The sequence below is a fragment of the Sus scrofa genome, chromosome 2 (assembly GCF_054392235.1).
Source record: "Sus scrofa isolate SSC_HxYL_T2T_F1_AM1 chromosome 2, Sscrofa_HxYL_maternal_Yorkshire_Landrace_v2.0, whole genome shotgun sequence".
NCBI lineage: Eukaryota > Metazoa > Chordata > Mammalia > Artiodactyla > Suidae > Sus > Sus scrofa.
Window position 1 is genome coordinate 106107339 of NC_139384.1, and position 27393 is coordinate 106134731.

At 34.7% G+C, this 27393-nt stretch overlaps 1 protein-coding gene across 12 annotated transcripts in view; it reads right to left on the minus strand.

The window, feature by feature from the left end:
- Positions 1-27393, minus strand: part of TMEM161B (transmembrane protein 161B) — a 124095-nt gene that overhangs the window by 38656 nt on the left and 58046 nt on the right. For 9 of the 12 annotated variants that reach the window (XM_021084526.2, XM_021084523.2, XM_003123774.6 and 6 more), the window contains 7 exons: positions 23121-23272; positions 22637-22697; positions 22000-22140; positions 19270-19383; positions 14714-14888; positions 13425-13521; positions 10650-11932 (listed from right to left, as the gene is read on the minus strand). In XM_021084526.2, coding sequence (XP_020940185.1) covers positions 11658-11932; positions 13425-13521; positions 14714-14888; positions 19270-19383; positions 22000-22140; positions 22637-22697; positions 23121-23272 — 1015 coding nt within the window. In that variant the 3' untranslated portion in view covers positions 10650-11657. The other 3 variants (XR_014838234.1, XM_021084527.2, XM_085014013.1) reach the window with 3 other exon arrangements.

A 27393-nucleotide genomic window follows, 5' to 3' on the forward strand; every position in this document is an offset into this window, starting at 1 on the left:
ACATAGATAGAGAATACAGTGGTGGTTACCAGAGTAGAAAGTGTATAGGGGAGGGTGAAATGGCTAAAGAGGGTCCACTGTATGGTGACAGATGAAAACTAAACATTCAGTGGTGCTCATGCTATAGTGTATACAGAAGTTGAAATACAATGCTGTACACATGAAACTTACATGATGTTACAAAGCAGTTACAACCTCAATTTAAAAATAAAAATGAGGAGTTCTTGTCATGGTGCAATGGTTAACGAATCCAACTAGGAACCATGAGGTTTCAGGTTCGATCCCTGGCCCTGCTCAGTGGGTTAAGGATCCAGCGTTGCCGTGAGCTGCAGTGTAGGTTGCAGATGCGCGGCTCGGATCCACATTGCTGTGGCTGCAGCGTAGGCCGGTGGCTACAGCTCCGATTAGACCCCTAGCCTGGGAACCTCCATATGCTGTGGGAAGTGGCCCTAGAAAAGGAAAAAAATAAAAATTAAAAAACAAATAAATAAATAAAAATAAAAATGAAATAAAGGAAAAGCCTCCGAGATAGAATACCTACTTTTTTCCCTATCATCTTATAAGCATGCCTACTCAAAGTAAATTAATAGATTCCCAGACTTCTAAAACAGTGGTTTAAATAGTATTTCATATTGTTATCCCCAACTGTGACTCTAGAATATATTTTTTCCTTTCAATATTATTACAACTGATAAGTTTGAGGTTTCTGCCTTGATTGCTCTGAACATTAAGAATATTGATAACTCTTAACATGATTTTCTTAACATTCAGCCATTCACCAACACAAACTCCAACTTTCAAGGCAGTTTTTGTCCTTCACTAAGTTTTCTCTAAAAATCAAATTGACATTAATCCTTAATAAAATACTTACCATGCTATATGGCAATCATGTCCATCAATTAGGAGTCACTTCGAGGCAAAAACTGTCTTAACATTTATATGCACATCACACATTAGAGTGGCAAATAGTAACTGCTAAATATCTGCTGGGCAAATGAATGCATATCTGAATGAAGGATACACATCACTAAAATATATACACTTATTTTACAGAGGTATGACTATTAATGAGAATACCTGAAAATTTGCCTTGCTTTTCAATTTAACTGTTACCACATAGGCAAAAAACATTACAGTAGTTTAGATGGAGGTTTAAATTATTTTTAGATAACCTCAAAAGATTCATCAGTGGAACTTCCAACTCTTGTAATCTAGGAAGAAAAAAAACCTCAGCTCACTCCACCCTAACCCTTCCCCCCACTCAAAAAAAAAAACCCAAACCTTTTAGGAGTTTTATTATGGAGAGATTTCTACCACTCACCTGAATCCATTACCCTGAGGCACCATACTCTCCAGGGTCTTCATGGTTTTTTTGGGGTTTTTTGTTTGTTTTTTTACCTTACTGATAATAAGAACTGATTAGGTTTCTTTTCTTGGATTCTGAACTTTGGAAGATTCTGGCATTTCCTTTCACCACTGGATGCCATATGAGATTGTGGGAACTTGCTTTTATTTTCTTTGCTCATGAGTGCCAGAAAGTATCAGAAACTCTAGACTTTTTAATTAAAAATACGCAGAGGTAGATTTAATAGAAATACCACAAAGCTGTAACATTTTGGCTCTATCCAGGAAAAGGAGCAAATTTCTGTAAGGGTTTTTCAGGAAGTGAACTGGTAAAGTCTATGTCTCTCAGAGTTTTTATTTCAAGAACTACTCAACTTTTTATTGTGGTAGTATAGAAGTAGACCAAATCTACTATCAGCATCTTATCAAAGCAAAAGATATTTTAACATGACAAACTTTAGAAACAATCTAAAAATAAATAATGGTCCTTTAAATTGTATCAATTTAGCTTCACGAAAAGCACATTACATCATTCCTTACATTTAGAAATGCAAACTATGAGCTCTGCTCTTATTCACTTGGCATTCCTGGAGTCCGATATTTACAGATTTAAAAATAAACTTTTAAATTTTAGAACAGTTTTAGATCTATGGAGCAACTGCAAAGATAACACAGAGAGCTCTGTATACCCCACATCCAGTTGCTCCTATTATTAACATTTTAAATTAGTATGGTATATTTATCACAACTAATGAACTAATACTATAAACTGTTATTACCTAGCATCTATAATTTGCTCAGATTGCCTCAGCTTTCATCTATTTTTTTTTTTTTCTCTTCTAGGATCTTATCTAGGATCCCACTTTTCATTTGTTTGCTGTGTCTCTTTAGTCTCCTCTTGGCTTTAACAGTTTCTCAAAATTTCCTTGGTTTTGATATTTTTAAAAGTTCTCAGACATCCTGGTCAGGGAGAATGGCCCTCATTTGGGATTTCTGCAATGTTCTCAGGGTTAGACTAGTGTTAGGGATTTTAGGAAGGAAGACCACAGAGGTAACATGCCTTCTCTTCATATTAAGGCTATACACTATGAAATCATTGTTGATATTACCCTTACCACTTGGTTAAGGTGATTATTTGTCAGGTTTCTCAACTGTAAAGTTAGCTTTTTTCCCCCTTTCCATACTGTACTTTGTAAGGAAGTCACTATGCATGTGTTACTACTCATTACTCTCCTGAGTAGTATTCCACTGTATACATATACCAATGTGTTTATCTATTTTAAACACTGACAGACACCTGCTCTGTTTTCCAGTCTGGGGCTGGAATATGAATAAAGCTGCTATGAGTATTCTTTCGAGTAGTTTTTGTGAATGTTTATTTCTCTTGGGTAATAACTTAAATATAAAATCACTGGGCTGTTGGGTAGTTATGTTTTTAGTTTTATTAAAAAAAAAGACTACTAGAACTTTTAATAAAGTGGTTCTATCATTTCCAGTGTGGCTGTACTACAGAGTATGAAAGTTGTAGTTGCTTCATATTCTTGTCAGCATGTAGTGGTGTTAAGAGTTTTTAATTTTAGCTATTTCAGTGGGTACATCCTAGTATCTCACTATGGTTTTAATTAGCATTTCCCTAATGACAAATGATATTGAGTGATGGCTTTTAAAATAATATATGAATGGAAGGCTGTCTCTGAACAGACACTTGATGGGGAACAAAAAGTCTCTAGCAAAAAATTAAAACTCAGAAGCTCGGGCCTTCTACTTCTAACCAAGGTAAAGTTAACCAGGGGCAGATGTACTCCTGCATTTTTACAGAACTAAAAAACTGAATTACAAGAAAAAAACAGTTTTCACATACTGAACAGGCAGCACAGGACAGCGAGTCCTAAGAAAAATTATGAAGTGAACTCTGCTCCAGCTTACTGGCTGAAACTTTCAACTTACAGCACTGGGGGAAAAAACCCTAAACTGAGTCTAGTGGTCTCCCTGAGCTGTGAGCACCCAGTGAAGCAACTAGAGATCGCAGAAGAGTATCGGAAAGGACAGCTTCAAAGACAGAGAGCTCTAGACACTGGCAGAATACCTTCACATCTTCAGCTGAGTCCTGATCAGTAGATGCATTTGAGGAAATGACCCAGTGTAGGGGGGAGAACCATCAGAAAGGAATAGGGAGAAAGATCCTCAACACTCAAAGAGGGATCAGAATAGTTCCAGTTCCTACCAGCTAGAGTGAGAAAACTTTGTAATCCTGGAGGCACTGGTGAAATACTCAGAAGAGTAGTATTTCCTCATTAATGGGGAAAAGTTAGCACTAAATCAACGGCTTCTGTACCTTAAAAGCAAACCTCATAAGAATTAAAACTGTCTCCTAGGTTTTGAAGTAAGTTACCTGCATTCCAGAACAAGCTCAGAATTATTTAAAGAAAGAAAAATATCTAGTACCCAACAAGGTAAAATTTAGTGTCTGGTATCAAGTCAAAGATTTCAGGAATGCAGACAAGCAAGAAAATATGATCCAAAATAAGAAGAAAAACCAATCAATAGACAAGTTTCAAAGTGACACAGACACTAACAGTAGACAAAGACAATGAATCAGCCATTATAAACATATTCTACATGTTCAAGAAAAGTAGACTATAAACATGTTAAAAACTGATATGGAGGGAAAATGTTTTGAGATAAGAAATACACTGGATGAATTAAACACCAGGTTAGGCAATGAAATAAGAGAAGAGAGAGAGAGAGAACTTCAAGACATAGCAAGAAAAACTATCCAAAATGAAACAAAGGGGTGAAAAAAATGTAGTGTCAGTGAGACAAGTTCAATTTTTAATTAAAAAAAATTTTTTTTTGTATTTTTAGGTTTACAACTTAGGCATGCAGAAATTCCCAGGCTAGGGGTCCAATGGGAGCTACAGCTGCTGGCCTACCACATGCACAGCAAGGCAGGATCTGAGCTATGTCTGCTATGTACACCACAGCTTATGGCAACGATGGATCTTTAACCCACTGAGCAAGGCCGGTAATGAACCCACGAACCCGTGTCCTCATGGATACTAGTTGGGTTTATTACCACTAAGCCACAGCAGGAACTCCTAAATTTTTTTAAATAATTTTTTAAATTGTTTTGTAAGCCAAGTACAAGTATGGCACTTATAAATTTTCAAATATAGAGATAAGACCAGAAAGTGTTCTTTCCACTTAAAATGCCAAAACTGAAATCACGTACTTTGGCCAAGAATTTTAATATTCTCGTGCAGAATCAATACTTAAAGACAAAGGAGTGCCCAGGTGGTATAGGATTAAAACTCTGACAGTCACTGCTGTGGCTTAGGTGGCTACTGTGTCTTGGTTTTGATCCCTGACCCCAGACTTTTACATGCCATGGGCAGAGACAAAGAATAGGAGACAAAACTATTATCAAATTTATTGTATATGGAGTTTCCATGGTAGCTCAGTGGGTTAAGAATTTGACATAGTGTCAATGAGGCTGCAGGTTAATCCCTGGCCTTGTTCAGTGGTTTAAGGATCAGGTGTTGCCACTAACTGTCATGTGGGTCCCATGTGGCTCAGATTTGGTGTTGCTGTGGCTGTGTTATAGGCCAGCAGCTGCAGCTCCAATTCACCCTTGGCCTGGGAACCTCCATATGACATAGGTACAGCCATAAAAATTTTTTTTTCTTTTCTTTTTTTTTTTTTTACTGCATATGTCTGATCATTCATTTGAAAAGGCTTTTGTGCTTGACCCGGGGAGAGTACTATTACTTAACATTTTATGTAACCATCTTAACTTTTTAAGATCTAACACCCTTTTCTTCCAACACTTCCTTCTGCAGAGAGAGCTACCAAAAAATTATAAAATCCAACAATGCATTGCAACTGTGTTTCTACTTCTTTCCTCAGGCTGGAAAAATTAGTCTTTAACTTGACCTGAGATAAAAACATAGTGACCTAAGAACTTCTAAGAACTCACTGCAAGAAATATAGGAAACTATAGTAAGGATCATCATATTATAATTGCTAGGGATTAAGCACTTTTTCATGTGTTTTTTGGTTAACTGTGAAGTATCTATCTATATTTCTTGCCTATTCTTCAATCATTTTTTTGGGGGGGTAGTTCTTCCTTTATCTTGAACATTATTAGTTCTTTGTCTCATGTGTTGCAAATATTTTATCAAACTATGACACATCTATTCTCTTAACAGGTTTTTTGATGGGTAGAAACTTCTAAATAATATGAAGTCTTAGGATAAAATAAATTTTAGGGTTACAACTGTGTCCTAAGAAATCTCTCACCTACCTCTAAAATTATCAAATTATTCTCTTATGACTTCCTCTAAAAACGTTATGATTTTAGCTTTTACAATGAAACATATGGTCCCTCTTGAATTGATATTTGTGTGCAGTATGAAATAGGGATTGAGGTTCATTTTTTTTTTTTAATGTGGATATCCAATTACTTTAGTGCCAATAGTTGAAATGACTGTTTTCCTCCTTTTTGCAATGTGGTTCTTTTAAAATTTTACTAAATTAAAAAAAATTTAATGATTAAAACTTTTAAAATAAAATTTCTATAATTCAATTCTTTCTCTCATGTTTATAGTCTATTGATATTTAGTTTCAATAGACTATAAAGTTGACAGACTATCAGCCACTTATACCTAAACAGGTACACAGGCCATCATCTACTATAATGATAGAAATTTAAACCTGTGGGAAAAAATTACATTTCATACTCTTAACAAACTATTAAAAATAGAAAAGATCAAGTCATTATATGCATATAGAGTAAATAAAACACAATTACAGTAATTTCTGTATCTTATCATTGCTACTTATTTAAAGTAAACCTACTAACATGGTTTCACTTGTTTAGTTTTTTGGAATTTCCTATTCATAAGTATAAATTCTTTCACTATAGAATTATAGAAATAAAATAGATTCTAAATAAACTAGATAGATATTAAAGCTAATTTTTGTATAATGCACTATTTCAAAAAATCATCTCCCTCATTTTTAATACTTCAGAAATGGGTACTTACTTTATTCAAATTATTTTCATACATTTAAAATTTTGATGTTATTAATCCAAATTTGCCCTCAGCTATGTTACTCTTTGCATAATTAACTTTGTGTAACAGATTATCTGACAGATTAAAAGAACTATGGGCAAAATTTGACCCACAGACACATCATATTAACTGCCAAATGGACACATCTTCAACTCTTCGAAACCCTTTGGATTTTTAAAATGTAAAAATGTTCAAAATTAAGCTAAAATGCAAAAATGTCTGAGTTAGGTAAATAAAGTACGTGACAGAAAAACTATAAAAAGTCACCTTGGGAAATTATATTTGTTGCTTGTTTTAGTTCCTTAGTAAACCAGCAGCATTTAATTCAATGGCTGCGATCCTTCCTATACAATGCACCAGCTGAAAAGGAGAATATACAATACTGTCCATCTTTTAAAAAATTTCCTAAGTGACTTCACACTTAGCAAAATGCAAGTAATCAGGGGTGTTTGTCAACCAAATGAACTACAGTGATGTAAGAAAATACCCTAAAAAAAAAAAAAAAAAGAAAATACACTATGATAGTACTTATTTCCTTCAAAGCACTTAGAAATCATCTTCTCAGTGAGGCTTTCCTTCAATGCTTCATTTAAAATTACAACTTTATCCCTACCCTCCATCTTCATATTTCCCCACCCCCATTCATCAGAGTTTATCACTAGGTAACATATCCCACTTGTGATTCATATTCACCTTTGTTTAGTGTCTGCACTCCCTTGCTAGACCCTAAGCTCTTGGAGTGCAAACAGCTGGATGTTTTGTTTATCCAAACATCCAGAACTGTACATACGACAGTTTCTGGAATATTGCAGGCACTCAATACATATGTATTGAACAAATTAAATGAGGACAAATCAAAATATTATTGGAGAAAATATTCTTTGTAAAGTCATTATCAACTTACAATAAATGAATGTCCTCTAAGATGATTTGTAACCATTCCTGAAACCAAAAACAGCTATTCATTTTTCTCATGCTAACACAAAGAGAAATCAGTATCAGATTCAGAAATATACAGCCAAACATTTAAGGAAAGTTATTTATTTTATATATGATAAAACTGAGTTCAAAAGTGATATTTCAGTTTTATTTAATTAGTAGGGACTGACTGCCTAGTAATCAAAAAAAAAAAAAAAAAACAAAAAAACAAAAAACAAAAACCAAAAAACAAACCTAACTGCAGGCAGAAATGTGATGAGAAGAAATGTTTCCTGATTCTTAGATGAACATTCTTGCCACAAAACTGTGCTGCTACTTGATTTAAGAAAATGAGCAGTCTTTGGCAAAATGGAAGAAAAAGGTGAATAACCATGTACTGGGAATTTTAAGGAAAAAAAAAGCAAACAAAAACCCCAAACAATAGGATAGAAAAATACACACTCTCTGAATCAATAAAGATAGGCTATCCAATGTAATAGTTTGTAGCTAAAAAGGAGTTCAGTGGTAACAAAAGACAAGCATATAAACAGGTTATATTCTGCTTTTTTTCTTTTTTCTCCGGAACGAAAGTAAGTAAAATATTTACCATTTTAAGCAAAGGAAAGGTTGACATTAGCTTTCTGACGATCCTTGATGTCCATGTCAAGAGTTTTCACAGCATATAACCAGCTCAGCTATAAACTCGGGTTATAGACATAATGGGACGAATGGGAATTAAAAGATGAGATGGTATTTGAGACTGGGTTCAAGCTCTAGGATTATAAGTGTGTTTAAATGTAATTCTTTAAGCCACGTATAGCTATATGAAGACACATGATCCCTATTCAAGAATCACTTGGTTTTATTTTGCCAAACAGTGCCACATACCATGAGAAACTATCTTCAATTATGAGAAGGCTCCGAAAGTATGCATGAATTCAGAGAATGTTGAGACCCTGTGCTTTGCAATACTGAGAATTTAATCTTTCATTTGAAAGAATAAAATCCATCCAGTGAAGTTCCAATTATAGATTTCATAATGAATTCTACTTATCGCTTCCTGAACCTATCAGTTCCATTAATGGATGAATATCTCTTCTGCATCACAACTCAAGAAGTAATGTCACTATGCTTCCAAAAATATCTATATCAGAAACAATAAGACAATGAGCCCATACTGCTTAGATGCATTGGTCATTTATGTATAACAACTGCAATTCTGGGGAAAATACCAAAGATAATCAAAATGCACATGATATTAAGATAAAATCATATGCTTTTCAACTCAGACAAATCAATGGGGGTAGCAGGGAGAATAGAGCTCTAACAAGTTTTATAGTGCAATGGGCAGAGGGTGGGGACAAGAATCAACAAATTGTCAAGTAACATTCTACAGATTGTAAGAAGCAAGGGTTTCAACTAATTTGGCAAAAATATAAAATAAAAATAACTGACCTCTGAAGTATTTACACTGACTAGAGTCCAATATAAAAACAAAAGAGGAGTTCCTGTCGTGGCGCAGTGGTTAACGAATCCGACTAGGAACCATGAGGTTGCGGGTTCGATCCCTGCCCTTGCTCAGTGGGTTAACAATCCGGCGTTGCCATGAGCTGTGGTGTAGGTCGCAGACGCGGCTCGGATCCCGCGTTGCTGTGGCTCTGGCGTAGGCCGGTGGCTACAGCTCCGACTCAACCCCTAGCCTGGGAACCTCCATATGCTGCGGGAGCGGCCCAAGAAATAGCAACAACAACAACAACAACAACAACAAAAAAAACAAACAAAAAAACAAAACAAAAAAACAAAAGAATTCTACTGACCTAATTTGAGACATTCAAAAATATTATTTGCAATCATTCTGAAATATATACATGAATGAAAAATCATTATGATGTACACTTAAAACCAGTACAACATTCTATATCAACTATATCTCAATTTTTAAAATATTACTTGGTTTACATAAAGTACAAACCCTTTTGCATTTAAAGAACATAATTCTTGGTACAAAGACAATATGCTTAAATAAACTGTTAGTAGTTATGACCATCATTCTTTCAAAATTTGATTTAAAAGGCAAAAAAACCCTACACCATATCCATTATTTATAACAAAGAGATTGCCTAAGTTCATAGTATACTTAGGGAGAATTCTAGTTCAGAAAAACATGTTATTCTAACCAGTAATGAATTCTATTCTTTTCCCTCCATATTATTCTACTATACAATCTTTGAAAATCAAAATAATAACTTTAATTATAACTTTCATAATATAGCTTTTTAATAAGAATGGTTATAAATATCATAAGATTTTTTCAAGTCCAATATATGAGAACTTCCCCATATAAAATAAATGTCATACTTCACTATAATCTTGTTATAAGATACTTATTTTATCAAGGTATATTTGGAACGCTTCTTTTGGAAATACACATGAACTATCATTAGGCTATATTCACAATTCATTTCAACCAAAGAATTTTATCCAACTTAAGCACTACTTTATTACTCAGTCTTATTTAAAATATCAGCCATTTCCAAAATATTTAATCTATATCAAGATAGGAATTTGCTGTATTGAGATTATTCAAATGAATATGAACCAGAAGCCTTGACAGTAACTCCCAAAGAAGACTTTCAAAATGCTTTCAATTGTGACAATAGCACTAAAACATAATATATAGACTTTCAAGACAATTACGTGAAAGAATATTTAACAGTAAATTTTATTCGTATGAAAAAACCTGTTTATCTTATATTCATTTTTTATGTAAAAGGCATCCCCAACTTTTTTCCATTTCATTTGAATTTTTCATTCGAATTACTTCAATTTCTGTCCTATAAAATATAAACACTACAAATAGAAGAACAAAAAGCCCTACTTAACATAGGTTTAAATGATACTGGTAGATTTTTCTAAAGTGGGAAAGGTTCTGATTTTTTTTTTTTGTCTTTTTTTTTGCTATTTCTTTGGGCGGCTCCGGCGGCATATGGAGGTTCCCCGGCTAGGGGCCAAATCGGAGCTGTAGCCATTGGCTATGCCAGAGCCACAGCAATGCGGGATCCAAGCCACGTCTGCAACCTACACCACAGGTCACTGCAACGCCGGATCCTTAACCCACTGAGCAAGGGCAGGGACCAAACCTGCAATCTCATGGTTCCTAGTCAGATTCGTTAACCACTGCGCCATGATGGGAACTCCTGATTTTTTTTTTTAATGAGAGAAAAGAATTTTAACTTGGGAGCAATCATTGAGTATTTATAAAATCTGAAGTACTCTCACACATAGGCAGCATAAATAAAGTGCTTGCTCTGATGAATTTTCAAAATGTATTTTAATCTCATTCCAGAAAGAAAGTTTCTAGATACAAACACATCTCAATCACATTTTAACATACATTCAGCAACTTAAAATATTATAAGAATCCAATATTTTCATCTTTAATAATCTCAATATATTATATATTTAATATATAATATATATATATATAATACATACAAGTAGTCAGCAGGATTACAAAGTAATTTTTTAAAAGTCTGATCAATGTTGATAAATATCTTTAGACTATTAAAGAGAACTGTACTTAGGATCAGAGAATAAAATAAAATAAGGGAGGTCCAAATGTAATGGCAAGACTACAAATGTTCATATAGCCAACCATTTTAAAAGATCCCTCAGTTGGATAGAATACTTTTTAAAACAATAGTCTTGCTACTCTCAAGCAGCAGTACTTATAGATATTAAGCATGTATATCTCCATTAAATTTAAAATTACTATGCAGCTTTCTTTACTGTAATATACAGTAGCTATTTCTTTCCTTCTGTTGGATTTTTTTGTTGCTGTTGAAGAGTGACTGGTATATTACCAACAGAAGTGACTTTAGCTCCTTTCTCTCTCCTAAAGCATGGCTCAGTTTGAAGATTGTTCTATAGGCAGCCACTACAAATATAAACAGTACCTTCCTCAATACCATTAGGAGCAATCACAAAAACTGGTGCCATATGAGAAGTTTCAAAGACTGCTGGAGGTTTCTGTAAACCAAGGTAATCAGAAGTATTACTCTTGTAGATAGCCCTCTCACATCCATTAATACAAGAAGTTAAAATTCCAATGCCACAGTATAGCCTTTAACAATCTATTCTATAATTTTAAATATTAATACCATTAATTCACCCTGAGAATACAGAGGAAGTATTTAAAACAAGATATTCTGATATGTTTTTCCTTTGTATTTGCTGTCTTCTGGTTTTCATCAGCCCTTCAAGGGCATGACTATTTGAACTCAAAGTGTGACTTCAATATTCTTTTTTGTTAACTGAGATTCATGCTACAGTCAGATACTGGTGATAGAAAAGCCCAAAAAGGCTTGTAGAAAAGAGACAAGCAGCAATCCACCAGGTCAGAAAAGACAGAAGTCCTCGAAAAAGCAGAGGAGTGAAAATGTTTTTTAAGCTGCTCAGTGCCACTGTTATTTGTGTAACAGTTACCTTCATCTTCCCATCAGATGGTAATTCGGAATAAACAGAATGGGAGGGTAAACTGTTATCCACTGGTAAGGTAGAGACAGATTCTGGATAAATCCCCCAGGAATGATTACCTAGAAAATTCAAGACACAAATAAAACTTGAAGAGTAACCAATTCCAAAGCTTTTTATTTAAAATAAAAATAAAAAACAAACTCTTTAACTTACATTTGAAATTAAGAACAAGCAGTGTGCTGGCACAAAAAAATTATTCTATGTTGAAGATAAAGTAAAGCAATAATTCTTCTACATACATGGGGAAAATTCACTTAACTCGACCGGATTATAATCTAACCTTAACAGTAAAAGTGGAAATAAAGGCTAAAAATCTAATTTACTTTTAATTAACTGCACTAAAATCTGGTAAAACAATAAAAACGTTTTTTCCCTTTACAATCGATGAATCAGCTACCTCTACTGGAGTGACAGGGACAAACTCAGTAACTTCTTAGAATCTTTTCTACCTTAGGGTAATCAGAATAAATTTCTTTCTCAGAAACTATCTATGATTTCAATATAAAATACTATTAATAGCTTCCAGAAATTTTTTCATCATATACTTTCATATGTTGGATAGGATATGAGTCATATACTTTACAATTGAGCTACTCCTTTATGTTTCATAGATTCCTGAGGGACATTTACACCTATCATCAGCTCCATGGTTATCTATAAGCCCACTCAATAATGCTTTTAGTAAAGACAAAAAAAAAAAAAAAAAAAAAAAAGGAGTTCCTGTTGTGGCGCAGCAGAAACGAATCCGACTACGAACCATGAGGTTGCAGGTTCCATCCCTGGCCTCGCTCAGTGGGTTAAGGATCTGGCATTGCCGTGAGCTGTGGTGTAGGTGGAGGATGCGGCTTGGATCTGGCATTGCTGTGGTTCTGGTATAGACCGGTGGCTTCAGCTCTGATTCGACCCCTAGCGTGGGAACCTCCATATACTGCGGGTGCGACCCTAAAAAGGACAACAGACAAAATAATAATAATAATAATAATGCTTTTAGTTCCTTTGGGCTTCTGAAACCCTCACACTGGCAGAATGCCTGATCTAAGCAAAGGGAAATGATCAATATGATCATATAAAGTTCTTGAATAACACAACAGAGAGACCTGAGTGCTTAGTGAACAGACTTGAAGGAAAACTTTGTTCCTCCACTGAGGAATTTTTACTCCATCAACATGTTATCCAAAGTAAAACTCACCAAAGGGTTCTGTAGTTCATAAGGTGACAAGTACCTTGAGATAATTTAAATGTTACACACTAACAAGAGCTTAAATCATTCTAACACAAAATAACTAAGATGAGCAGTGTTTGCTCAAGTTACTCAGAATCAATCATTAGCAAACAACTCTTTTAGGGAAAGCGTAATGTTACAAAACTGTATGGTCCTAAGTTTTTCAAGATGATCAGTCAACTTCATAGCTTAAAGTTTCCCATATTTCCTCTAAAAACTTTGAGAGAAACAATTTTAAGAAGCATATTTCTTTGTAGGTAACAAAAAACACTATTAGTTATAGGTAGAAAGTAGAACAACACGTTTCCCGGTTTCCAGGATATGCCTACCTAGAGTTTTTAAAAGCAGAGTTGTGTGAAGCAGCATCACCAGAGGAGCCACATACTGCAGTGCAATGACACAAAGGTAATAAAAGACTCGAGCAACCTGCAATCAATAACATTCCTAAGTTTCTAATACAGTTGACATGTTATGACCGAATTAAACTTTCATACAATTGTCAAACTGAATTGCTTGAGAGATAAAGAATCCTTGCATGGGAACAAAACTAAATGGTAAAAAATTTATGCTTCCTTATAAATGCCCCCAAACTGACCTCAGAAAGATGCAGTTTGACGGTTCCTGAAAATGTGAAAATAGTAAAATAAATTCCTTAAAATAGTTCTTAAGTGACTAATACAAATTGGAGAAAATAAATCACTAAAATTCAAATGGTATATATTTACTTACATATTCAAATATTAAAAAAAAATGCTAAAATCTCCAAAGACAGACACCTAAAATATCAAACTAAATAACAGTAATAAGCAGAGTCATATATGAGCATAAACCCCTCATAAAAAAAAGATAATCACCATTCATATTCAACTGAGGTAAAATGACAGAGTATGAAAATATATGAAAGGTAAAACATAAAAAAGTTATTTGTATCTTGATAGGGGCTGCTGATTATGAAATTTTGAGAGTAAAAACCAGAAGACCCACACCATGTGTAAAAAGACATGATCATGTTATAGGTCCAGTCCATTATAATGATAGATGGATTCCTAGCACCTTCCTTTTCTGGAACCATTAAGTTAGACGTCTATGTTCCATGTTCGAGTACTTGTAATAATGTTAAAAGCAGTAAATTTAGTCACTAAAACTAATATTTCCTACTCTTTAAGTCATAAAGGCTATACAATATATAGTGATGTCTTTCAAATCAATTAGGGGAGTTCTTTTTAGCAACAGTAGGTATACCACAGCTTTGCAACCCAAATGGTATGATACTTATAAAGTACTTAAGGCAAAAGAACCTTTGACTTAGCACCCAAATCAGATCAAAGTTTTTCATATCTATCAGTTTAAGATTATCTTATCTGTTTATAATAAACTATTATGAAATGAAATTATTATTGAAGGAAACCAAATGCTTCTATTCTTACAACTCAGTATTTGCTATTTTTCACTTTGACTACAGTATAAAACTTACCATTTGGAGTTTCCTTGTGGCTCAGCAGGTTAAGGATCTAACACTGTCACTGCAACAGCTCATCTCACTTTTAAGGCATGGGTTCATTCCCTGACCAGGGAATTTCCACATGCCACAGGCGTAATCAAAACAAAAAAAACTTACCATTTTCTGTAGCTCAACTGTGCTTATTCGCCCTGCTTCTTTCTTCATCTGATCCACACATTTCTGGGCTAAGTTTAAGTAAGCTTGCAGGTGATTACGCATCATGGCCAGCCGCAAAGCACACAGCAGTATTATTAACCAGAGTCGTAGAGTATCAAATGTAGCTTCTGTCATTCTACAGATCAAAAAGTTGATAAGGTGCTCTCAAAGACCAAAATATGCTAGCATGCTAATTACATGTGTTAATGTACATCATATAAGATGTAAGGAAATCTATACTTATATACAATGGGAGATATGAAAGTGTCCCAATCTCCCAGAGATTTATCTACATGATACTTTTACTACATAACAGAACAAGACAGAAAAGTGTACTGTGAAAATAATGCACCACCAGGTAACTCTAGAAGAGAAAAATAGACTAATACTTGGGATTCTTTTCTCTACCCTCCTCCACGGGGGTGGGGTGGGAAATGGCTATAAAATGAAAAGAAAACTTGGGTGCTCTTAAACTGCAGACTAGGAGAAAGAAAGACAGAAACCACAAGAGCTTGCCTATGGAAGCATCAAGTTAACAACCCATCTATTTCGGGCTACAGTTTTGTTTAGTCAATATAAATATCTAAGGATCAAGAATTCCAATATATCGACAAAATCAGACGCTCCTTAAAATAATTTAGAAAGAAAAATTCTGACATCCTTTAGGGGTTTAACGTTTTAAAAAGACCATAGTTTCTGCTTTGATAAAGCATAACACTGTAATTTGAAAATAATACCTAGCCATGATCAACTCTATTCTAAACTCTAGCACTCAGTATGTGACTGTTGAAACATATGGAGTGACCTGCCAGACAGGATCTGGAACATCTAAGGGTCTTTCTAAAATTCTATTTTATTCTTTTTTGGCTGCATACTCAGCACATGGAAGTTTCTGGGCCAGGGAGTGAATCCAAGCCACAGTTGTGACCTAGCCACAGCTACAGCAACTGGATCCTTAACCTACTGCACCAGGCTGGGATCAAACTGGCACCTCCACAGAGACAAAATGGATTAACTAACTGCACCACAGCAGGGACTGTTGCCTAAAATTCTTAAGAACATGAGGATAGAATGGATGGCTATAAAATACAACAAATTGCAAAAGACCTAAAAAAAAAATACTTCTTCCCCAAATAGGTCCTATATTAACCCTTCCTTCTGTCTAGTGTAAGCACGTAGGGAAGGGACTAAAACTACAGTGTAGAAGTTGCCTGGGGAAATAAAGTTGAAGAACAGCACAGAAAACAGAAAAGACAGAGAAGATGCGAAAGTGTACACTTTTGCTTGAACTATTCTTTTATGAAATGCAATGTGAAATAGGGATAGAACAAAAGGCTTTATTATGTATGCTCTCTCTTGGTTTCCTTTCTACAAGGTCATGAGTGAACATGGACATAAAATTCTAACGGAAAACCACTGCTGCTTAGGAAAACATAAGGCCTAACTTTTTTATCAATACATTTATATTATAAAGAACAATGAGATTGAGGCATCAGTCCTGTGAGGCTGACAGAACACAAGAACCAAGACCATCCACAGCCTTAAACCCTTCCGCCATGTGTTCCCTGGCATGTTGCATCCAGGAAGACTCACTAGAGTTTCTGAAGAACTTCTTACACAGACTTTGAGGGTGACAGGCAATGGGAATGACACGAATGGTATAAAGCAGTGAATCAAAAAATATTTTCTCACTTTATGAGGAGCTTATTAGTCCTAATTAAATAGTACCTCTAATTCAGATTAACTTCATAAGGATTTGGTTAAGTTAATGAAGGGGTATCTCAGAAAAGAGTCTGAGATGAGATAAAATATATAGGTAAAGAACAGGCAGAAGAAATTTCTCCAAATTCCCAAAGCCACTCTAGGTTTCACTGTGTATGTTCTCTTATGAGCTTAAAAGCATACATGGACTCGGTCTGCCCACATTTTTTTTTTTTTTTTTTTTTCATTTGTTTGGCCACCCCACAGCATATGGAGTTCCCAGGCCAGGGACTGAATCCAAGCCAGAGTTCAAACTAAGTCACAGCTGTGGCAAATGCCAGACCCTTTAACCCACTGTGCTAGGCCGGGGATCGAACCTGAATCCTAGTGCTGCAGACACACCACCCCTCCATCACAGCAGGAACTCCCATTTTATTTTTCCGATGCCCAAGAACGCATGGATGGATGAGTTTAAATACACTTCTAGGTTGAATCTACGTTATAACCTTTTTTGCTTCTGACTACAAATAAAGACCTTTTGACAAAACATTTAATCCATGTGACAGATGAAGGACCTGTCACTTGCCTTCACTTCATTCTCTTTGATTGATGGACAGCTATTCTTTCTCAATCTACTACATGGACTTTGGGTTTTAAACAAAAATTAAAAAAATCACCTCTGTCTAATCACCTAATACAAAGATCTGGCAAATAAAAAAAAGAATAAATTAGAACAGAGATAAAACTGTAATTTTGTTTGAACTGTTTATGAAGATTAAAAAAGGGAATGGGACAAGCTATAGGAAGAGGATCCAAGGTTTTCATATGCAACAAAATTTTTCCTATAATACACCATGGGGAAATTTTCCTATTCCCACTTCCCTTAAGTACAGTATTCACTAGTAATGTACACATAGTTTTGGAGGCAGAAAGTGGGCACTGAATTGTTGGTGTAACTACTAAATGCTCTACATATACCAGCTCTGGCTGAAAAACCTTAGCCAAATTATTTAACCTCCAAGTCTGTTCTTTCACCAATAAAATGGGAGGAGAACAGCAATCATAAATAGAGAATCACTATTAGTATAAATGAGATAAAATGCTTTACATAAAGCATCAATACCTAGCATAATAACTAGTGTATGTCCTAAGTGCTAATTTCCTTATTTTCCTAACTGAGGCAAATACAAAATCAGAAAACATAATTACAGGAGTATAAAATCCAACTACGAGATTAAACTTCAAGGATGGACCTGCCTGGAATGTTTTTAGCATCAAAGATATGAGTTCAAAGTTTGTCCAAGATTTAGTCTAGAACACTATGATCCTTGGGATTACTTTTAAATATTTAGTGAACCTGTTAAAATTACCATTAAAGACTTGCTTGTGTGTGGGGGAAAATGTTATGACTTCAATGTATACTTTTCTCATTCAATAAGGTTAAGTGTTAAAAAAAAAATCATGATCATCAATGATTCCACACTTGCTCTAAGATAAATCTGTACCAAGATTTAAAAGAAATACATAAAATAAAATACATGCTATGGAATCAATGGCTAGTCAAAGTTTTCTATTTTAACTCTGATGAGGCAAAGGCAATGAAAGGAACATTTATTAAGCACTTACTTACAGTTGATTTCATTACATGTGTTCTTTCATTTAATTCCAATGATAACCTTGTGAGGTGAATACTATTATCTTCATTTTCCAGATGGGGAAACAGAGGCTCAGTGAAGTTATGTGATCTCCCTCAAGTGACAGTTTTAGTGAGGATCAGAAATGGGGTTTGAACCAGACATGTATGAATCCTTTATTATTTAACATAGTTCTATAAGACTAATTAACATATCAGGTACAGGTATTAATGACTTTTAATAAATTGTTTCTTTCGTTCTTTTTCTGTTAAAATACAGCTGTCTAACTGGGGAAATATGACCAAATATTAGATAATAATGCTAAGTCATTATTTTTAATTTTGATAAGTGTGATGATAACAGTGTTATATAGAAAAATATCCTTACTTTTTAGAGATGCATACTAAACTTCTTCGAGGAAAAAATATTATGCCTCTAATTTACTTGAAAAACCACTTCAACAAAAAACAAAACCAGGAGTTCCCGTCGTGGCGCAGTGGTTAACGAATCCGACTAGGAACCATGAGGTTGCGGGTTCCATCCCTGGCCTTGCTCAGTGGGTTAACGATCCGGCGTTGCCGTGAGCTGTGGTGTAGGTTGCAGACACGGCTCGGATCCCGCGTTGCTGTGGTTCTGGCGTAGGCTGGCAGCTACAGCTCCGATTGGACCCCTAGTCTGGGAACCTCCATATGCCGCGGGACCGGCCCAGGAAATAGCAAAAAAAAACCAAAACAAACAAAACAAAACCAAACCAAAAGAGGGTGAAGCAAATATAGAAAACATTAACAACTCTTATAGGGCTGAGTACATGAATTCCCACTTGTACTACTCATTATTTCTTCCATAATTTTCACAGTTAAGAGAACAGTAACAGAAATGCACGAAGTATCTTAAAAATAGACACAACAAAAAGAGAAAAATATCAGATAACAACTGGATATTAAGTGAAGAGACAGAAAAACAAGTGTACAAGATAATTTAGTGCAGCATTATCATCATTCACATTTATTAATGAAGATCACAAAAAGTTAAAAGACCTGTAGTTTCAATTTTATAACATTTTTAACATTTCTATTAATGTTTTAGAAATATAACATCTTAATATTATCATTAATACCATTTTATAAAACATTTTTGACTATATAATGAAATAAAAATTAGCCCCTAAATACCCATACTTACAAAGGGACACTTTCTTTACCCAATGGTGGGTTCATAATGTAGTCTTTGGCGATTGGTTTTACCCAGAGCAGAACCATAAATAAAGGTGCCAAGAAGTTGATATGAAGTAATGTTCTGAAAGTATGTAAGAAATAAACATAAAGATCCAGAAATAAAATATACTAATAAACATCAGAAACTTGGAAATTAAAAAAATTAAGTAGGAACTTATTTTCAGTATTCTATATTAAGGTATTATAGTCATCACTATTTTAGTTTTATCATTATCACTTAACACAGATTTGAGCACTCACAAATATACCTCATTATTTTCATTTTTCAGATGGGAACATTTGGATTGAGGAAAGTTAGATGACTCACTCACAGCAGCCCATGGTATTACAGGTTAGAGGGAGATGTAGCACTAAAATCTAAATCTATTCACCCCATTCTAGTGTTCTTTAACGATCCCCCACAATATCTCTGATTTAATGACACTGGTACTTAAATGATTCTCCCACTTTACATAGTCCATGAATCCAATGGATTTTCAGCATAGGAGTCATCTTTTGATATTTTTCAGTCCAGATGAAACCAAGGGCATTCTCATTATTTACAAGAGAAAGTGATAAGCAATGTCCATAATACTAGAAGCCATAGGCAGATGACAACTTATAAATGAGGAATTCTTCAATATGTAGTGATCATGGTTAATGTTTTAATTACTTTGTTAAAATCATACATGATTCACATTTTAATTTCCTGGAGTATTATGAACATACTTGAAATTAATTTCCCTATCCGATACAAACCAAGGAAATTTACATTACTCCTACAGGGCAGTACCCAACACAGCAAGAGGTTTCAGGTGTGAGCTGTAACTTCATTGTTAATTGCTGTCCCAATTATGTATCCTACAGAGACAGACGACTGGTAAAGACTGTCCTTATTTCAGAAAGACAAATTCTTTAGACCATTTTATTACTGTGTGCTATTTTCATTCCCAACCATGCTGGGGTCTAAACTTTAGAACACCACTACAATGCAAGTGATAGTGTTTTATGTGAGGAAACAGGGCTGGATCAGGAAACCATGAACACCTGACAGGGAAAGGTGGAACTCTGGTTCTAAGCTCCAGCACTAAATCAACTACTAGTGCCTGGCAATGGGGATGAGGAGAATGCTGCTCTTTGTGCCAGTCATGCTGCTCTCATAACAAAACTGGCTTGCCCACACCTTGTATCTGGGCTGAGTGCTACAACACAATGGGGGGGGGGCACAATATACTGAAAATAAAACTCCCATTTCCCTAAGGGAAAAAAATCTTTAAAAAGCCACGTTTTACTGAGAAGGAAATTAAATGCGCCCCACCCCCAACCCCAAAGCACCTCTAAATGCTTTAAATGTTTTGATAAAGTGATTCTTTCATCCCACAGCCTGGGTAAACCATCGGGTGCGGGGGAAGAAAGCAGCAGTATTAGGTATGCAGTGTTGCTAGGGAACACTCTAGTATCAAGGAGCAGCCCACAGCGGTTTCAGTAGCTGGTGAAGGGCTCCCCTCCACCCACCCTTTCAGCTTATTTAAATCATAACACTGGGGTTAGTGGACTGAAGTGTGTGCACAGAGAGGAGGGGGGAGAACCAGGTTTTGTTTTAAAAGAAGCCATTAGAGAGATGGGTGGTGGGGGAAAGGCATAATGTAGCCAAGAGCATGCTGAGTAAAAGGAGCAGAAAAAAGGATGAAGGAGTGTGTACTGGGAGGTGAGAATAAGTAAACACACACACAAAGCATATGCAGAAAAAAATGGAGGTAAGAAACAAAACACAAAGACTTTAAAAATTAAAATAAAGGAAAATGACACAGGTGAGAGAGATAAGAATGTGAAAAGACTAGAGAATCAGGAGCATTAAATACAGGGTTTTATAGCAGAAATGTTAGGAAATATGATTACTCAGAGAAACTTAATGACTATAAATACATATATCAAAATGGAATATTCTCAACTTGGGCTTCTACTGCAAAACAAAAGTAGACTTGGAAATTTGGATCTGGATATGATTTGAAGAAGATAAAAATCTGCCACTGTCAAGATGTCTGCATCAGTAACAAAAAAAAAATTTGTACAACCACAAAAAATATAGTAAATGGGCTCTGAACTATATGCAGAGATTCAAATACAATTTCTCCATTTAAGATCTAAAATAGTAATCTATAATATCTAATACTCTGCAGTATTAGCAATCTCAAAATAATGTATTTAACAAGTCTTACAAACAGACCAATAACATAAAGAAAATAAATATTTCTTATATATACAGATTTACTTTCAAAATTTTAAATAAAATACTTTTAAAATATTAATTTATTTAAAAACTATTTATATGAAATTTAAAGAAGTATTTTTAATTTAAAAATTCTGATTTAAAGAAATTTCCATGGATCCTTAGATCAATGATTACAATATCATAAACATTGGTTTCTGAGTTCCAAAGAACATAAATATTGATATTTAAAAATTTTGACATTTTAAGAGGTAAAACAGAAATTTAGTAATTTAGTGGTTTTTTTAACATAAGACTTAAAATATACAAATGAAAGAAACCTGCTTATAGCAGAAAGAGGAAGTAGTGTGACATCAAATGGTTATTAATTTTCAACACAATAATTTATGATTTCATCACAATAATATACCTTCATTAGATGGAAAACATATATTTATCTGCATGTGCTTATGTACATTTTCCGCTTACTGTGTAATTTTTTCTGTTGCCAAATTCAGGGCATCCAGATGCATTTGAGCCAGCCGTAATCCAGGAAATGTCAAAAAAGCCCCAATGAGTGAACAGAAAATAGCCAGGAAAAATTTGAAAGTAAGTTTTGAAACAGGACCCCTAAAAATAAAATTTTTTAAAAAGCTGATAAATTTTTGAAGTCAATTTTCTATAAATTTCCTTTCCTCTAATCAATTACTTTACAAACTATAATAATAACAGTACAACAAAGTAAACACCTACAAAAATACTGCTTTTATTTCATCATCTATAGTGGATTTTGGTGAAGTATAAAGTCAATTAGGCATCTCTTAATCCACAGTTATAACAATCCAACCTACATATTCAGCACAGGAAATAATACAGGACATATAAATTTAGCTTCATTTCTAGTAGAAGATGAATTAAGTTAAATAAGAGCAAATTCAAATAAGAATTTTATAAAAGATACTAACTTTATATAATTGTAAAAAGAGTAATGCAAAAAATGACAATCCTACTTAAAAATTAAAACTCTTTTCAATGATTAAAAACAAAGAACCACTTACAGTAAATGCTACTTTACTAAAAGTGAAAATTTTAAATTTGAATAATGCTTAATTAAAAAAAAACTTACTGAGATTCTAAACCTTGCTTTTCAAGAAACTGCATCGCACTGTTTGAAAAATTTGTAAACCCTGCGGGGGGACAAAAGTTTACTATTATCACAAAGGTAAAATACAGAATCCTTTTCTGGAAATAAAATGCTAGAAAACAGAACATCTTAAATTTTGAAGTGAGGAGCTTAGCTCTTTCATGTGCTAATTAGTATGCCATAATGTAATAAAAATGTAGTTATTAGGAGAAATAGTCTTTGAAAACATCCCTTTCATTTTTGTACATTCCATGAGTGTGTAGAAAATCTGCATTAAAATTTGCATCTTTATGTGAGTAAACTTTTAGCATTAGAGAAACATTTAACTGTAAGGAAAAAATGGGAAAGGGACAGTATTTTGGGAAAAAAGCAACAAAATTTACCTGAAAAAACAAACAAAAAAAATCTTAAGAATAATAAATACACCTCAAACTTAATCTTAAAAACTTAGATGTGAAATTATTACCTGTTTCAAGTCCAAATTCCAGATAGTTTTCTGTTACAATCAAGACTGCCATTGCTTTCACAAAGAAAAAAAATCCAAATGTAACACAGACTGATCTTTCACCACCATCTTCTACTTTAAAATAGTGTGTAGTTAATGAAAACAGAACTTTGCTGCAGAAGGAAAAGTTCAGGAAAAACCACAAATAACTCTGTGGAAGTTAAATACAACCATCTTTATAGGACCTCAACTCCAATACAATTTGACTACAACATTCATTTTGATTCTACAACATGCTTATCTACCAGGTGCCCTTTGCAAGGAAGAGAAAAACTAATAAAAATCTGAATAGTCTTCCAGGAAACAGGACCCAAAGCAAGGCAAATCTAAGTGAAATTTATAGCATTTTCTTTTTTCTTTCTTTCTTTTTTTTTTGTCTTTGCCTTTTCTAGGGTCGCTTCCTGCGGCATATGGCGGTTCATTCCCAGGTTAGGGGTCTAATCGGAGCTGTAGCTGCTGACCTACGCCACAGCCACAGCAACGTGGGATCCGAGCCGCATCTGCGACCTACACCACAGCTCCTGGCAACACCGGATCCTTAACCCACTGAGCGAGGCCAGGGATCGAACTGGCACCTCATAGTTCCTAATCGGATTGGTCAACCACTGCGCCACGACGGAAACTCCTATAACATTTTTAAATTAATAAAAAGTGCATATATACATACGAAGCTATAGTTAGGGGAAGAATGTATTTCTAGTTCATCTAACCCATATTTACTAGGAGGCTATTAGAATAATTTTATGAAATAGGTTCTCAGCGACATGAAACGCCAAGGTAGAAATAACCTTAGGGAACTATCTTTTATTGGGCATGTTTGTCAAGTAGTTTATATTTAGAATAAAACACAAACAACAAGAATCATCTGCAAATCATCCACTAATTCAAAATCTGAGAGTTACTAATAGCTACTGGGTAAGCTGTGGTACAAAAACTAAGCATCTGGGATCACACATTTCAGAGTATGATTGATAAAACCAAAAACTTTAAACAAGTTCCTGCTGAGTATTCAAAAATAACCAGAAGTTCAACATGCTCACCTATTTTAAAATAGTTAAATATTTAAATTTTATGTGAAAATATTAGAGATCATTTGATCTCAATCCCCTCTCCATAATTAATCAAATCAAAATCAAATCAGTGAATGGCCCATAGGTAGAACCTAAATTTCCATTATACCAAACTGTTCTCCTTGAAAGAATAAACTCATCATACAAAATAAAATGCTTAGTCAAAAAAATCCAGAGAAGCAACTTTTGCATGAATTATGTCAAGCATGGAAAATAATAACAGCTGTTATTTAGTACTTGCAAAGGGCTAAGCATTACCAATTAACTCATTTCATCCTTACATTAGCCAATCACTATCACCACATTTTCTAGATTTAAAAAAAACTGTGACATAGCTAGGTTAACTAACTAGCCCAAGACCACACAGCTAGATTAGAGCAGTTGGGATTGAAATCAAGGTGGTCTGGTTCTAGAGTATATTCTCCTCACGACTTATTACAGTGCCTCTACAAAATTGTATAGAGCACCTAAATTACATGGTTACATGGCAACATGGTAGTTTAGCAGTAATACATGACATCTTTTTTAAGAACAGAGCTACGTGGACAGAAGTATGTAGTTTGTTCATACATTTTCAGTCAGAAGAATCTGAACTCAGAACACATGGGCAAGGACAAGGTCCTTGCTCCTTAAAAGGAAGCTGTCCTTTGATGCTTATTTAAAATACTTTAAGGAGTTCCCATTGCGGCTCAGTGGAAACGAATGTGACTAGCACACATGAGGACACAGGTTCGATACCTGGCCTCACTCAGAAGGTTAAGGAACCAGCAATGCCTTGAGCTGTGGTGTAGGTTGCAGATGAGGCTTGGATCTGGTGTCGCCTTGGCTGTGGCATAAGCCAGCAGCTACAGCTCCGATTCCACCCCTAGCCTGGGAGCTCCATATGCCTCGGGTGCTTTATCACCTTCAAATTGACTTACTTAGGGTTGGTGCCTGTTGCTAGGGCAGCTGGGATCCCACATCTATATCCAGTATCCTAGGTAGAATCCTAATAGAGAACAGGTACTAATTATATTAACATATTTTCTTCTTTCTGTCTCCGTCTCTCTCTCTTTTTAGGACCACACCTACGGCATATGGAGATACCCAGGCTAGGGGTTGAATCGAAGCTGTAGCCACTAACCTACACCACAGCCACAGCAACATCAGATCCGATACATATCTGCAACCTACACCACAGCTCAGGGCAACACCAGATCCTTAACCCACTGAGCCGAGATCAGGGAACGAACCTGCGTCCTCATGGATACTAGTCAGATTCATTTCTGCTGAGCCATGACAGGAACTCTAGTAGTCTGGCATTAATTCTATGCTTTAATGGTAAATAGACCTTTTGAAGGATGAAATAAAAACTATTTCTCTGGGACAACATACTCAAAGTAAAAATCAATCAATATAGAAAAAGTTTTGGACTAAGAACTGTTTTTAATCAGTGGTAATACACAAATTATTTATCACTCGGGGTCATATATTTAAAGGATTTTCTAAGTTTTATAAAGGCTTAGGCTTTGTTTTCTTAAGACTTATTTAGAAGAGAGCCCCACCTTTAAATGTCAAGAAAATATGAAACACAAGAATAGCTCATCTTTATACACCTATTCCCAAGGCAACCAGGCCCTCAGAAGTGTGTGATGGGGAAGTAGTACCTCCTGTAGTCAGGCACCTCATTTTTCAGTGAGTATCATCCCGTTTTCTGACTTTCATTATTCTCATCTTAGTTAATGCCACTCTAGTTTATCTCCCTTTCACACAAATCTGTTTTTTCTCAAATACCATGATTCAAGATAAATACTTGCTCAAATTTGTTTCCTAATTACTTATTAGCAATAGCATTATTTTCTCTGGAAAAAAAAAATGTGGTCCTATATGTTAATTATAAACCAAATCAGCTTTTACAGGTTAATGGGAGGAGGAAATGTCATCTATAGCACTGTTTCTCTTCCAAAAAAAAAAAAAAATTATTTCCAAGCATCTCAATATAATCTACATGCAAGTTGGAAGTATTATCTAAAAATTTCTGTACTAGGAATTTATTTCAACTTTTTAATATATTTCTTCACAGACTACAATGATATTACTTATAATACTACATTCTATACATAAAGTACCTGATTTTCTTTCAAGACAAGATAAAACCAGATCATGAAAAGCAAGACAACCTCTGAAGTTTTTGATTGATGCAAAAAATAAAACTAATCAACAAGCAAATTTCATTGGTTTACAACTATTTCCCCCACCACAGACTCAGCATTCTGACAAAAGGTTATCTTGCTTAATTTAGCTCTGCAGTACTCTGGTAATAGAACAATATACAGATATCAGAAATACAACTAAAGTTAAAACAGCTAATCCGTATAATAAGACATGTCAGTTTTTCTATGATACTGAGCACTAGGGGAAAAGGGAAGCTAAATTATTTTTATAATGAGGTAAATAAATCCTCAAGTCTTATACATCTGCAAATCGAACAATCTCTGCAAATTACAGTAAGAACTTAAAGAGTAATATTTACATCCCAGTTCTGACTTTGTAATTCAGAATTCTGTGATATTTCCATGTGTTATTCCTTCAAAATTCTTTCTAAACCCACCTAACATTATTGTATAAGTTTTCCCTAAACGTAGTTATCAATCCTCTTCTTATTTTGGCTAACAGCTACTAAATCATTTATAAGCAATAAGAGAATACTCCAACACTGCACAAGTTGGCATGATTCTATAATATTAAGCTTAAGGAGGACTGTCAAATTGATAGGATATCAACTTCAATTAAAGTGATTAATGGGGCTTTAACAAAGCACATTTTGTTTCTACATCATTTTAAGATGTAATGCCAATTAAAAAAACTTTTCTATAACTTAACCACTATCTATATCCTACCGTTATTTTTTTCTCCTTTCCTATAAGAATATTGTTATTTCAGAGTTTTTTGCATTTATACTGACACATCAAAGGCACTGGTAATCTCAGTTGCTTAAAGAAAAGGCTTTCCAGGGAGAAAATTAGGAAGACCATGTATCCAGGACAGAATACTGACAGAAATCACAAGTCTCCACCTAGGGGAGATAAAGGCAGGGCCTGCCCCACCATGCAAACCCATCCCATTCACCTGGGTGAAAATATGTTGTTTGTAATGAAAGATGCTTCTAAGAGGAGTCAGCTGTG